This window comes from Lissotriton helveticus, chromosome 2_1, assembly GCF_964261635.1.
Source record: "Lissotriton helveticus chromosome 2_1, aLisHel1.1, whole genome shotgun sequence".
In the NCBI taxonomy this organism is placed as follows: domain Eukaryota; kingdom Metazoa; phylum Chordata; class Amphibia; order Caudata; family Salamandridae; genus Lissotriton; species Lissotriton helveticus.
The window spans coordinates 1,393,060,067-1,393,075,976 of NC_136059.1; the positions used below are offsets into that span (position 1 = coordinate 1,393,060,067).

The 15,910-nt window shown below is 45.2% G+C and overlaps 1 protein-coding gene across 1 annotated transcript in view; it reads left to right on the forward strand.

Annotated features, from left to right (window-relative positions):
- The window catches only part of GAK (cyclin G associated kinase), a 1,786,158-nt gene that overhangs the window by 1,250,901 nt on the left and 519,347 nt on the right, over positions 1–15,910 (forward strand). Inside the window, exon 20 of the mRNA XM_078676333.1 lies at positions 6,940–7,089. Coding sequence (XP_078532459.1) covers positions 6,940–7,089 — 150 coding nt within the window. The remainder of the gene's footprint in view (positions 1–6,939; positions 7,090–15,910) is intronic.

Below are 15,910 nucleotides of genomic sequence, written 5' to 3' on the forward strand. Positions count from 1 at the left end.
AAGTTGGCAAATACAGAGGGGTTTTGAGTGTCAGGGGGATTTAGGGTGTCAGACGGAAGCTGGAGACCCTGGCTCCCTTTATCTGTAACATCATTTGTTTTTAGAATCTTTCGTTCTCTACCCCCCGACAATCTAGGATCCAACTTTCTCTTTTTGATGTTAAGGTCAGTATTGGGCTCTGAGTGGTTTGTAGTTTCAGCGGTGTTAGAGATATTGAGGGGGGGGTATCCAGATAACTGACTAGGTTCAAGCCCCCCACTGATCTGTGAAACACCCCCCTGACTAACATGAGAGTCATCTAAACTGTATCCATCTTCTTCCTGGATAGAGGCAGTTGGACTCCCCTCACACTTTCTAGATGGACGATGACGTCCGTGGAAGAAGTTTGGACGCAGTTAAAGGCAGCATGTGGTGCAGGGGAGGTAATGGTGGCTAGTCCCCCCAATGATGAACGTTTACCGCTGATAAGGTCAAGTGAGAGTCTTTTTTCAACCATAGCAATTTCCTTTTCCAGAATCCCCGTAGCCCGTGTGATAAATGCATTGAGGGGGCCTGATACGACTCCCTTGGTGGTGTGGACTTGTACTGTTCGTTCTTTGCCTGATCTTAAAGGCATTGTAAGGGGTACGTACAATTAGATTTTACAGTAAATTTCAGTCCGTCCTTGCTACACCGGAGGGCAGGGGTTAGTATGGCGAACACCACCACCTACCTTGTGGGCCTCCAATCGGACAGAAAGGGTGGGCCCGGGCCGGACTCTGCCGTACTCGAACGGCCTCAAACGGCCCGCTCTTTGCCCGGTCTTCGCCCCGGTCGCTCCCGCGCAGCGGGTGCTCCACCCTGCGAAATAGGTGGAGGGCAGGGGGCGGTACCGGCAGGGAGAGCGGCCACAGGTGTTGCACGCAGGGACTCCTGGTCACTGGAGTCCCTGCTAGGCAGCTCGCAGCCCCGCCGGAATCCAAAGGTTGCAGGTTTCACTAGGATTCCCCCTCTCTTCCCGCACAGAGAGTCACACTACGCAGCGGGTCCGGCAAGGCGTTGCAGGGCACAGGAAGATCCAAACGCTGTTGAGTCGAGTAGAGTTTCCCGCAAGACAAGGGAGACGCTGGCTTTTCTCTCCACCTGTCAGGGGCGGTACCGGCAGGGAGAGCGGCCACAGGTGTTGCACGCAGGGACTCCTGGTCACTGGAGTCCCTGCTAGGCAGCTCGCAGCCCCGCCGGAATCCAAAGGTTGCAGGTTTCACTAGGATTCCCCCTCTCTTCCCGCACAGAGAGTCACACTACGCAGCGGGACCCGCGCAGCGGGTCCGGCAAGGCGTTGCAGGGCACAGGAAGATCCAAACGCTGTTGAGTCGAGTAGAGTTTCTCCACTCCTTCTATAAGGCGCAGTTGGCATTGCCTAAAAAGCATATGGCCCCTTTGAGCCAAGCCCGAATCATAGGATCGATCATATGACTGAACTTCTTGGCATCTTCTGCCATATCCAAGATTTCGGTAATTGCTCTCAAAACATTCAAGACCTTATCCTGACAGGATCGCAAGGAACGGTTCAGGCCCTTCATAGGCTCTTCAAAGGATTTAGTAATGAATGTCGCCATTACTTGCCACTTTATTAGCCAAGGATGGTCTGGGCCATTCGGGCCCTCAGATGTCCTCTGACCTCCTGGTCCATTGGCTTTCTGAAGTGGCTGGCCACATAGGGCACCACTTTGGACGCTGGAACTCATTCCGCAGAGTCGGGTTGGCAAAATCCTATGGGTCATGGTAGCCTGGCACACCACAGAGTCCTTTTCGCTTTTCTCCTTGGTGACGCCTTCCAGTTGCTAGGGTCTGCTCTCATCTAGTTTATTGCCTGAGTCCCCATCAGAGGTATCTGAACCTTCCCCGGCATTCTCATCTGTTCCCTGGTGAGAACAGCAACCTTTTTCAGGTGGAATGCCTTGGCTGGGATTCATCCTGTGGTCCCAGGGTGTCCAGACGCTTTTTTAGGAATACCTGGGGGAGCCTCTCAAAGACGTCTGATGAGGTATTGCTCTGTCTAACATTGGCATTAGGCCTGGCCTTGTATTTACCCTTAGGGCCCCCTTCCCTCCCTCTGTTGTCAGTAGGAGGCTCAAGCCTCAGATCTTCACATGCCAGGGGTAATAAACTGCATCTCCCTGTCTGTTAGCTAATCCTTCGACTCATGGGCTCCAGAGTTGAAGATACCGCACTCTGTAGCGATGCATTTATGGTATACACTAGCTCCTCATGAATAGGTAGAAGCTTTTGCTGCTCCTCAACAGATTCCCAATACTCATCAAAAACACCTGCCATGGTCTGATTAGAGGCCGTAGGCAGGAATATTGCTGTAAAAACCAAAATAAACACTCCCTAACTGGTTCAGGCAAACTTGGATTAGCCAGTGCTTGTTGGTACTGTCCATAGTAGAAAGCACTAAACCGGCCCTCTAGTTAAAGGCCGTAAGGGGAAAGCCTAAACATTTTCACAGTATATGAAAAATGCAGCTGATAAAGTCCTGTGCGCTTGTAGGTCTTTTTCTGTCCAATTCAAAGATGTGCTTTTCCTGCTTTCGATTTGCACAATTCCTTAATGAGTCAGCACTCTCAGCCCAAGATAACTTGTGGTAGTTAAGGCATATCTTCTGAATCATGATTTTGGCCACACCATCTTTAGATATATATTTCCTGGACTAACAATCTTCAATACGAGCTTGGGACAGTACATTATAGTCTTGGGTAACTGGGCCAAGCTCTGAAGAAGTCCTTCAGAAGCTATCTTATTCCCTTCCTGTTCAGGTGGGCAGCAACATTGTAGCCAGTGTCACTATTATTAGACTCGAAGCGGGATGGCACCATATCAGCCCAGTGCAGAAACAGTTATTCACCAGCAAACTCACCTGCTTTGATGGACTGGTCACAGTTTCCAAAAAGAAGCTGTCTGTAGGGGCTTTCTGTGCAGCACTCAGGACTGAAAGTACATTCCTCTCCCCTGCCACCCAGGTTTCAATCCAACACAGCAGGCTATAGACTCTTCCATTGGCCTCTTTTCTTAGTCAAGGCCACCAAATGCTTCTGTCTCACAGATTCAAGTAGTTGTTCATGTGAAAACAAGAAAAAATCATGTCTGAAAAGATGAATGATCGGAATATCTAACCTACATGTTCCATGGTGCACCACATGGACTTTCATAAGATACAGTACTTGAATCCTGGGAGATTGGTTAAGCATAGGAACCAGCTGTGTACAACACTTTTAAATGGTCCCGATCAAGACTGTGACTAGTTGAAAAGTATTTGACCATTTTCTGTATGCTGTGTAGTTTTTATAGTTATTAAAACAATGAAAGTATGTGAAAAGCTGCTGTTTGGAGTGCCACCTTCTTTCACGCATGAAAGTTGGATTGCAGAAATATACAATTCATAGTACATATCGCATCCCCCTCCTCAATGATTTAACCTCATTATCAGATTATAACATCGGATGTTCGCCTAATTTCATCTACCTCCTCCTTCAAAAACAAAGCAAAATTATTTCTGATCACCAGGTTTTTGCCCTACGACAACATCCATATGCGTATTGAACGTAACCATACTAGCCATCTTGATGCTTGACCTCATCACTGACTATTTGTAAGAGATCAAGCTTATTACTCTGTTTATTTTCAATGTTTTTCTGTCATGCTTATATGTGATTAAGTTGCTAGTCCAATTTATTCTTTACATTCCTTCATGTAAAGCGGTCATGTTTTGTTGTGTAGCATTTTAGGACCCTAGTGTAATCTTCCCGATTCATGTCCATATATAGGTATAAATCACCTTGTCCTTATATAGGCATAGAAATCATAACCATATTTAGACTTAGCCCTTGCAGTCCAAATACGGCATGGCTACTTCCACTAGTTCCGAAAATCCACAACCATTTCTTGGAAAAACTCGCCTTCAGCAGTCAGGGACTTCCCCTTGCTTGAATATTGCTTTGTCCAAGAACTCATAAAGTTTTCAAAGAACTGAGACTCTTTGATGACGTTAATATGTCCAACCTTACGTCAAACTCGGCACCTTCAAGGTATAAATATGTCCACACTTGCCCTAGAAAACACACAGTGGTTTGGAGCAGTTTGACTATCTACCTACCCGACACAGCTCGCCGCAGCAAGTGCCGAAGGAAGCCGAACCTCCAGCAGACGCACTGAGAGAGACGCTGTCTTTTCTCCTGCCGAGATTTCCAGCTCCAGTGTTTCCAAGCTCCCCTTACGGGGTGTTGGGAAATCGAGTCCTGAGAGAGAGATACCAGACCTCCTTCATTCTAAAACCAAGGTACGGAGCTGATTAGACCCTAAGAGAAATCTTGGATAGATTTTTGGCAAAAATACTAAACCTATGCTACACTGCACTTACTTCTTCCCTCGTACTAGACCTGGGTTAGGTACATTGGGGTAGGTGTATTTTAGAAGCACCAGTTGAGTACTTTTTTAGTCATTGTAATTTATGTATGTATTTTATGGCTTAGAAACCATACCATGCTTTTACAGTTTTATTTTATAATATTCTTCTTGCTGTACGTATTATACTTTACAGCCAGTATTACGATTGTAGCAGTTCATTTCTTTTGCATGAGAAAGAAGACTGTTCGATAAATACTTTTATTGAAAACGCCCGTCTCTCTATTTCTCTGCACCTCTGGTGAAACGAAGCATGCACGATTGAGTGAAATATCTATCTATTGTTTCCACAACTCTAGAGATCCGTTTTATCTTGGGGAAACAAAACTGTCATGTTTATGCGGTAGTCAGAAACGAATCCCTTCTTGTGAATTCGAGTATCTAGTGACCTCTGAGCTAGCTGGCACTCACAATTAAGTCTAATATATTCGATAGAGACCTAGTCGACCTAAGTCCTACAACAATTCTACAGTATATATTATTCCAATGCGCAGAGCCTATTGGTAATATAGGAACTACACTACAGTTTGTGTTATACAAAACGTTATAAATAAATAAATACATACAATTATACTATCCTTTGTTCTTATCTGGTTAAAGCATGGTGGATGGTGTGTTTTCCTCTTCCTCTAGTGACCTTACCCATTCTTCTTCCATCGTTCAGGCCCATGGCTATTTATTTTGTTTATCATAGCAGTGCCTTGGTCATTTACATTACTTACTAGTTCTCTACCTTCTACTGAGGTGATTGTGATTTCCTTGTTATTGAAAGAGAATTGCAGGCCAAAAATGAAAAGTCCCTGTAGGGTATTTATAATGTATAAATAATATGCATTTTGGTGGTCAGCCTGAATATTCTGGGATAAAATTGACCTGTAAATAATCATGGTTCTCCCCAAGTTTTAGGTTGCCACCCACAAAAATGATTGGGTTAGTTTAAACAAAATATGCCCGTGGCTATGATTCTCATTGATCAAAAACCAGAACAGTAATTATAGAGTTGACCCTTCCTTCACATGTGTTGTTTAAGCTTTTATATTTCTCAAACAAACTTGGTCAACCACAGCATATTCATATTTTTTCATGGCTATTTTAAGACTATCACTGTACAGAAGCAAACACTAGAGAGTTTAGGGTTAACTTTTACGTAGATTGAGAATTTACTTTTATGAAAATTCAGTAATCAAAGATCCTTAGCCGTGACTTAATTCATATTGTGAAACCATTCAGGTTTGGATGGAAGGTTTCTGAATGGTTTTGAGAAATGTTTAATCTATGGTGTAATATTTTTGTTTGATATATAGCAGGTTGACCAATTAATTTGTGGTATTTTCCTTGGCTGTAAAATTAATCCGTAACGTGTTCAAAATCTACCTACACCTTCTAGTATTCTGGCCTTCAAAGCTCTTTATGTGACTAGTTTTGAAGAACTGCAAATAGTTTTCCTTCAGCATTTTCATAGCAAAAGTCATATTAATTTTATGCTACTATATAATTTCCATATGCTAGTCACCTTTTCATATTTCTTAGTAGAAGCCAAAAAATACTACTTAACTAGGACTTTCTTGTTTTGAAGACCATTCGTTTCTTGGCTTCACCTTAACAGTTATTTCCAACCCTTCTTTTTTCACATCTCTCTGTGACAACAAAAAGCATCTAGATTCTTTTTTTCCTATAGTTCAGAAGAGTGTTTTAGATGTGTCTCAATGAAAAGCAGTTGCAAACAATTGGAAATAAATTACATGATTCTCTCTCCTGATGTATTATCCATTTGACAATCTCAATGGACAACAACTCAAATACATTCCAACTTTAATTAAGGAATATTTTACCAGGTGCATGATGGTTTCTGATTACGTACGCCAATATGGATGTCTTGAAGACATTTGTAATATTACATTTGCACCAAAGTCTTTTTCTTTCCCTAATTCTGTTTTGTATGTATTTAATTGGGTGGATCTTCAGCCACGCAGTCCAGATCACTTAATTGGTAATCATATGGTTAGACTCCAGATATTCTTTATTTCAAATCTTGACTTTTGGTCCCTACCACCTTTCTAAGGGTTTGAATCTCCAATTACCTCTCAATGCCAGCAGCTGTATACAGTTCGTTTACATCTGGGGCAAGCTTGGCTGACATTAAAAATGACAATTGAAAATTGTGATGGAACAGCATATATTTAGGTTGCCCTCTGTGATTGAAGACCATTATTTCGAAAAATGTGTCCTTGCAAGAATTTTTTCAATTCATACCAATTATCAAACTGTTTTACCCAACATTCCCAAATTTCATGCCACAGAAATTGGTGAAGTTATTCAATTTAAAGGGATCTGAAAACAACCATATCAAAGTTCATTGATGTTTTTTACAGAAATAATTGCAGATTTTCTGTATCCACATTAATGATCAAGAGGTGCATCAGTGGTGCAATTTGACAAATATTCAAGATTTTGATTGCTGTTAAAACATGCTTGCAACTGTTCAATATTTTGCAGGTAAACCTGAACTCCCTAGACAGCCAGGATCTACAGCACAGTATGAAGCAGAAATGTCAAAGACTGAACAGTCTCCAGAAAGTGAACCAAATGATGAAGATTCCCCACAGAAGGGCATAAATAACTTTTTCCAGTCTCTTGATTGGCAAGGTAAGGAAGCCATTTATCACTCAAGTTATTTTCAAATTTTCAAACTAAGCAAGGATTGTACAGCACTTAAAAAAAAATCTTTGTTGAATTTTCAAATACAACCCCTGAACACCAACCCCACCCACCCCTTCCAAGCAGAGAAATTCATCAAAATACAAAAAAGCGTCTATTAGTTACATAAAACACAGAATATTCAGCAGTAATTGAGAGTTCAATCAACATCCATTACTGACTCCCTTTATAAAGTGCTGCCATGCTTTACTTCATATTATCTGAATTTTTCACTGCCCCTCTATTAAACCTAGTACCGTCAATGCCACTATTCTTTACCCTTACCTCCTCTGACATTGCCAAAGTCCATTTCCTCATTAATGCCCAGACTCTTAAACCTTTTTTCTTGGCCAATCTGTCTTTCCGAGCACACGCTGCCATTTCTACGTTGATAGAAGCCGAGTCATCCACTGATGACACTAGGGAGAGACAGGGTCTAACCATGCTGTGGCTAAAGAGCCTTAGTACTGCCACTGCAAGTAATATAAAAGATTGGGCATAAGGGGGTACTTCTCTGTCATGGACCCCTAGTACAATCAGTTGAGGAGTGACCTCAGTCTGCAGGCCCAGTTTCACCTGTAGAAATGTGCTGATCTCTTTTTTCAATCCATCCAAACTGGCGCAATTTGCAAACAGATGTATTAGATCTCCGACTAAGACTGGCAACAAAGACAGTTCGTTCCAGGTACTCCTCCCCATTTAACAATTTTCCCCAGAGTAATAAAAAGATTACGTTTTCAAATGCCGGGTTTCCAGATTGGCAGACATTAAAATTGAGTGAACGAAGCCTAATGGTTCTGCACTTTACCCATTTTCCATCTGTAGCAACTCTTGCCAACGTCTTGTGTGTTTATCTATATCGTCGACTAGCCTCCTGTTCAGCACCCTATATAAGAAACCAATTGATGACCTTTGCTCAAAAATCAAGTCAAATAATTTAACCTTGGAAAACCCTCTAAACTCCCCTCCCTTCTTCCCTAAGAAGTCCCTTATCTGTAGATATTTGAAATATTTGTTGTGCCCCAGATCAAAGTTAGTTGTAATGGCTTCAAACGTGGTTATAGCACTGTCCCCCACAAAATCCTCAAAATGCCACGCTCTTTCCAGCTTCTGACATAAGAATCCCTAAAAATTCTGGTAAGATGTTTTTTTTTTGCAGTGGTGTATAAAAGTTAAAACGGTCAATTCCCACTTTCTTCTGAACAGTAGATCATATTAGAAATGTGCAGGTAGGCGTTTTAAACCTTACTCTCCTAAAATACCCAAAGTCTAACTGACGCAGAACACACCCCCTAGCATCCGCTCCTATCAGTAGTTCCTATGTCGTCGGGGAGTCCTTAGCTAAAATTCCATCTTCTTCTTAACTATAAAACATTAGAGCCATCTGTTGCAATTTGGTGGCCCAGTAACATAATCAACAATTTTGCACTGCCCATCCGCTATGTTCCTTCGGGAGCGTCAAAAACTTCAATCCCCTTCTAGGACAAGAATAGGACCATAAAAACCTCCAAATCATCTGGTCCAAAATCATAAAACAATAATTCTCAACCTCAAGGTTGATGAACCTGAAAAATATAATACTTATGGTAAAAACATTTTAACTAAATTACTTCTCCCGATTAGGGTAAGCCTTAGGTTATTCATTCTTCCAAAATCTGTTTTGGTTTTCCTAATCAGAGGATCTAGATTAATTTCCACAATTTTATCAATGTCTATCAGATAGAGACATCTAACTTCAAATTCCTTACCTTTGAACTTCCAGGCGTCAGGCTGGATCAAGAAGATTTTTTCTTAGCAGTACCCCTGTTGGTAGTTGGCGTTGGCGTCATGTATGTCGTGACATCTGCATCGTGAGTGTAACCGCCACCCCGCCGCTCTAACGTCAGGTTTTTTCTTTCTGTACCAGCCAGCACCGATCCGTTGAAGAGAGCTACCCCCTGTCAATGTTTGACAGACATTTTTCAACTTTTGGTCAAATTCTTTTGGTGTGTAGGAATGTCAAGTTATAAGACTTCGGGGTTCAAGCCTTGTGGCGCTCGTGACTGCGCCAAGTCTGTCATAGACACCCACTTAGTGTGTCTCTGGTGCCTGGAGCTCGACATGAGCATTGACCCTCCGATCAGGTTTCCCCTTAGGAGGATCTTCTGTCTAAGCAGCAGGGGAAAGTCCTTCACCCGAACCTGTCCACTCTCTGTCTCCTTGCATCGAGATTGAGCGGCGACAGTTGACTGCTTTTGACCACTCTCCTGAAGTCTCTGAGATTATTCTGGCAGCCAGGCATCCCACCACGAAATCGATATACGCCTGCAAATGGAACATATTGTGTGAATATTGTACAGACCAGGCTATTGACCCTCTATCTGCATCTTAGCTGATACCCTCCTATTCATACTTTACTTGGTCCAGCAGGGCTCACCTCTGGACAACTTGAACAGCTATCTTTCGGCCCTTTCCTCTTTTCTTCAGCTGCCTGATCAGCCTTCTCTTTTCAAATCACCTCTGGTGCAGAGATTCTTGAAGTGGTTAACACACTTGTTTCCCCCGTCACCCTTTATTATGCCACAGTGGGACCTTAATTTGGTTCTCACTTTTCTGATGCATGCACTGTTTGAGCTGCTGCACAGCTGCCCTCTATAGCTGCTCACCATTAAAACAGCCTTCTTAGTGGCAATAACCTCTGCCAGGAGGGTGACCGAACTGCAGCCACTGTCATCACCGCCTCCTTAACTGATAGTCTTTCTGGATAAAGTGGTGTTCCGCTCCTGGGCATCTTTTCTTCCTAAGTGACACCCTTTCATATGAGGCAGTTGGTTACCCAACCCACCTTCTATGCACCTCAACACACTTCAAAGGAAGCGGAGCGTTTCCATCGTCTGGACCCAAAAAGAGTGTTATCGTTCTATCTCGATCGACCAAAGAGTTCAAGGTGGATGACCAACTCTTTATAGGGTAAGTGAGTGCAAAGAAAGGGCGTGCTGTCCAAAAGAGGACTTTATGCTGCTGAGTTATCCTCTGTATCAAAATCTGCTACGCTTCAGCAAAGAAAGAGCTGAAGGGCTTAGGGCCCGTTCCACCAGGGTAAAAGCAGCTACCACGGCTCTCCAGTCCATGTTCCTGATATCTGCCAAGCAGTCACGTGGGCATCGCTGCACATATTTGCCAGACACTAGTGCCTGGGTTCCCAGGTTCACAGAGCAGGCCTATTTGGTCGTTCTGTCTTGCAGGACTTCATGGTCTAACCTTTCCTCAGTCCCTCCTCTGGGGATGGTATTGCTTTGGTATCTGTTCGAAGGTAAGGAATCTGCAGTTAGATGTCTATAACAGATTGACAAGTTACTTACCTTTGGTAGCACTTTATGTGGTAGAGACATGATCATGCCACAGGTTCCTTACTGACTCACCCATCCTCCCTGCACTGTGGACTTGTTTGTAGTATCAGGGATATTACCCTTCAGGGCCCTAGATGGTCTTGATTAACACACCATGGTCAGTCACTTCATGGCTCTGCGCTTCCTGCGTGGAAAGTTGTAAAAAGTACTGATGTCAGGGTGCCAAAGTGGCAGTTATATTGATGATGCAGACATCACCACAACAAACTCGATGCCAACAACGCCACATGGAGTCAAGGAGGGGTACTGCTAAGAAAAATCAGGAAGTTCAAAGATAAGGTATATGTGGCTAGATCATGTCACTACCAAATAAGGCATTACCGAAGGTAAGTAACTTGTCAGACGTGATGTTAAGCCCCAGATAAACTGCATTCAACACTACCCGCCTGTCATCCAGTTGTATCTTACAATTGTTAATGACTTGTGTTTTACCTTGGTTTAGTTGATACCCAGAATAACAACCAAACTTAATTGCCTCCAACTCTATTTCCCTTACTGCCCCCCTGGGTCCGGGGGGACAATTGGCAGGTCATAGGCATATAAATTAAATTGTTTGGGGGGAGGGGCACTCCTGTTTTCTAGATTTTCTCTACTGATTTAATGCTTACATTTTTATTTTTATTCACAAAGCATGCTGCGTAGGCTTACACAATGTCCATATTGTGTATTAACTAACTGAAGAAAATACTCAAGTGAAACCACTTGGCCTATGCGCACTGTTGCTCACCCAACTTTGGGTGCAAAATGTTATCCTTTATACATCAATCTGAATAATACCTTCAAAATTAACATTGACAAACCAAATAACTCATGAAAACCATAATCACTGTGTTTTTACTGTTTGTCATGTACACCAAATAAATTTAGAAACATCAATATACATCAATCATGTTTCTATTCCATGATTTTTGAAGTTCCCCCGTAATTGTTCATATAGTGCCCTGTGCATTTCGGGCCATAAGGCCCTTCATCGGGGGCTCAATCTGTGAAAATAAAAAAAAACATTCACTGTATCATAATAAACTCTCAATGTCCAAGAGATCAGTCTAAATAGAGATATACTACATTCCATTCATTGATACTGCATTTCTCATGTGGTCATATACAGCAACGTCTACAATGTGGTGAGATACAATGTTCGAAATAATGTGAAAGAAGAGAAAGAGCAGAGAAAAAACATACTAATCCATTCTATGCTCGTGAACAACAGAACAATAATTACAAAAATGAAAAAACTCACTCAAAAAGGCCATTATCCGTGGTCTGTAATGTCGAAGCCACAAGGGCGTGAAACTTTTCCGCTTGTACCTGTTCAGAAAGCAATTAACTCTGTCAATACACAACCTAGTGTCTCGTTTCTAAGTCAAAAATGAACTTCCCAGACACTGACCTTCAACTTTGCTCTTGCCATGCAACTTCAAAAATATTCGAGATCTCAGAATTTGTGTCTGTGTATAAATTAACTTCTTTAATGCTCCGACTGCAGAAAATGTGTTGGATTGGCTCTGACCTGATAAACTTATGCCTTAATTAGTCTGCTACATGGTGATAAACATACCTCAAAAATTGTAGCGGAAATGTTCACCTCTGTCTACCCTCCGTAAACAAGTCCGATATTAAACTGCTGGCGTGATGCTGAAAATTCAAACTGAGAGGACCTTCTCTTCGCGATCTGAAAAATATACAGAACCGCTTGTAAATCCCGCTTTCTAAACACGCTGAACCTTTCCCAGGTTCCCTGTCTCCTCCCTTACCTGCACTCTCTCACTGGTTAACACCGTACGGCATACCGGGCTTCCTTTCGCTTGACCTGGTGCTCTCCTAGAAAGGCTACGCATGCGCTTTAAGCGACCCGTCGTAGACATGAACGATGGACAATTGTAAACAAAATGAACGCGCGACCAACGAATAAAGACAACGTCTTCAAGCAAGACGACATACTTAACTTGACAGTATGAAACCTGGACACTACTAGTGATGACCATTTTTTGAACGAGATAATCAAGAGTTACACGAGTGATTAGCACAAAATATATATCGCTCGTAAACTACCCAAAGAAACATAAAAGGAGGAAGAAAAGAAAAATGAGTGTGTGTGCTGTAAATAAATTACATATTAGAACATAATGCCTCAAATGATCATTATACCACAAACTGCTGTAAATATACATTTGCTGAACGAAACTCTGCATGCATTCATCCTTGGTGCAGGATTCATAAATATCATCCTAAATCCACTCTGTCATTAATCCCTTTGGGATCTTGCGTTTCAAGACGCCTTATCCAAAAAACTTCCCTCTGTAATAGATTTCTAGTTAAGTTTTTCCCGGGTGAGGGACCTACAACTTCAAGCACCTGAAATTTTAACTGTGCTATGGAGTGTCTATTGGCGGCCCAATGTACTGCTGAGCTGCTGTTGGGGTCATAGGCATATACCAGAATTTTTGTTTACCATCCCTGAGCACACACCAGTAAAATTGCTATGTTACCCCTGATTCTCCTAATCAGGAGATAAAAAAAAGGGCAAATAATAGATGGGAGCATGGGCATCCTTGCCTTGCACCCTGCTGATTAGCCACCGCCTCAGACTTTCCACCCATCTGTGAGAGCTTGGCATTTGAATTTTGGATTATTTTTACAGATTTTATATATCCGGGGCCCAATCCCTTCTTATCCATGACCGCCAAGAGATAAGACCAGGAGACCCTACGCTTTCTCAGCATCCAAGAGCCATAGAATCTCCGGATATCTTGGCTGCATCAAATAACGTATTGACCCAGCGGATATGGTCGGTTGTACCTCTTCCTAGGATAAACCCGTCCATCTGATAGACTACTAGCCGCAGATTCCTTAACGTAGAATTATCCCCAGGTGTGAGACTGGATCCGGAATTAATTTTGCTACAGCATCTCTGCACGCCGGGGGCGGCACCACATGACTCCGCCTTGACGTTGTCCGTGGACATGACATCCGCAAAGTCACATAAGTCCCACCCCGGCGCGCTGACCTCAGTTTCCTTCTTTTCCGCGTGCAACGCGGATCCGGATCGAGTTCCCGTGACCTGTTTTCAGGCCTTCTTTTAACGCCTTGCGTTGGGAACAGTGTGCAATGCCTTCGGGCTTCAAGACGTGTACCTCTTGCATGTGTCAGATGTCGGCGACGGACTCTCACCCTATTTGTATGTGGTGTTTAGGCGAGCACCATGATTCTACGGACTGCGACGCTTGTCGGCATCTCGAGTCGAAGTCCCGGTGGGAGCGCCGGATGAAACTGCTTTTGGCCCGCTTGTCCAGGTCGGTGTTATCACCACATCCGTCCCCTACCTCCGAAGCCAGAAGTCGCCGATTCCGGCATCGTCCTTCACCAAGGCCCCATGGGCATGTCCCGTCTGCTGGTAAGTCTTACAGCTTGTCACCGAGGCCCTGTCCTCATTCTGCAGAGGGCGTGGGTTACTCTCGGGATGTGCACCCTCGGCCGTTGCCACCCTACCTGCCGTTTCCTGGTGTTGAGGCAACTAGGGCCCAAATGGAGGCCTATGCTACTGATCTGCAGGCTTCCTTTGGCCCCCCTCCTCTTCTTGAGATGTCCGCGGATCCCTCACCATGTGCGGGGCCTTCCGCAGACTCGTTGGCGGCTTCGACCCCAGCGCCGACGAGTTCGGCATCATGTTCTGGAGGTGTGGTGTTGTCGAGGTGCGGCCCTACGGGGTTCCCCTCTTCGACCCACGATGTCCCGGCCTCGCTTTAAAACCCCGCAAGGTACCCCTTGGTGTCGCAGGAGGTCTCTGGGACTCGCGGTTCGTCCCCGAGTCCCCCTCTGTCCTCCGGGCAGACGGCTGTCTTACCGGAGGCCGAGCCGACGCCTTAACGGCGCCGAAGGCTTTCCTCCCCGGCCCTGGCGGTGCTGCGGGTGAAGGCCGGGACCCGGGGTGCCTCCCCAAGACCCTCTCGATCCTCTGTGCAGGCGGCTACCTCGTCGGAGGTTGAGCGGGCGCCTTTTCGGCACCGTTCATTGGCCGCTTCGTCTCCGACCCGCCCCTTTCTCCTGTCAAGCATGTGGTGGTGGAGGTCGACTCTGCTTCCCTGGGGGTCACTTTGGCGCCGATCGAGGACACACTGGTGCCCATGGTGGACTCCACTGCGCCGTCCCGGTGTCGGGTCCTCGACTCGTCGCCGGATGTCCCTTCTTCTCCGGAGGTTTGTCATCTCCTTGTCTCATCTTTACTGGAGACTTGACGCTGCTTCGTTGCCTTTTCCCCGGCGTCTTCCAGGGCGGGCTCTACGCAGTCTCCGTGGCCTCGGCCCCCCGGATCCTCTCTTCCGCACCTCGCGGTTGGTTGCCCCGCAGGCTTCTACGCCTTCTCCGGAGACCCCTCAGGCCCCTCACTCATCCATGGGTCTTCCATCCTACAGAGGCTTCCTCCAGCATGGCTCGTGGACGGGCAGCTTAGTTAGCAGCCTTCGCCCACGGAAGAGTTGGTCTCTCTCCCCCGCGACCCCCTACGGAGGCAAGTGTAGCCTTTGTCCGGGCCCTTTCCACGGCCCCTGGCGTTTTGCAAAAGGGCACCCTGGTCAATCCACTCCCTCCGGACCTTTTGTTGGAGGTTCTCCACCAGGGCTCTAGTGGAAGGGAGCTGCTTCTTCCATTTGAAGCTTCGCTCCACAACTCTCTTTTGGGGGCCTGGGGGCATCCTGCTACGGTAGATGCGGCGCCTCAGCCGCTCCTCCTCCACCACCGCCCTGCTCCGCATGATCCAGTCTGCCTTTTTTCCCACCCTTTGTCCCAGGGCCCTGTCCTGCAGTCTGCTTCTCCTTCCTTGCCTTTAGTGTTGCTCCCTCTGTCATGGGAGGCCCGGTGGTTGGACTCCTCGGAGCGGAACATCTTCGCTTCCACTAGTGCTGCTTTGCGAGCGCTCAACACACTTTGTGTGTTGACCATGGCTACCTCTGGCCTATGGGATTCCTCGGAGTCCCTTCTGTCTCGCTCCTCTCAAGAAGGGGTCTGCGCTGATCTGCGGCACCATGTGCTCGATGGTCGGGAGTTGGGTGCATTTATTCTCCGTTCGGCCTTGGATGTTTCTGATTCTCTAGGCCGCTCTATGGCAAGTTCTGTGGCTCTACGCCGCCATGCTTGGTTGCAGGATAGCGTCTTTCCGGAGAATATTAGGAAGCGTCTTTGTTGGACTTGGCCCTTTTGGCGGATTCACCCCTAAACTTTTTGCCTGTCTCCTAGCCTTTACCCTGTGTAGTGTTGGTGGTTTTAGGCCTCTAGGCACTTCATCACTGCTGTCCAGTGTAAAGTACGTGCGCTTTGGATTACATATAGTGAGATTGGCCTGCCCTCCCATATGAATGCATGGGGGATTCCCTGATGAATGTGTG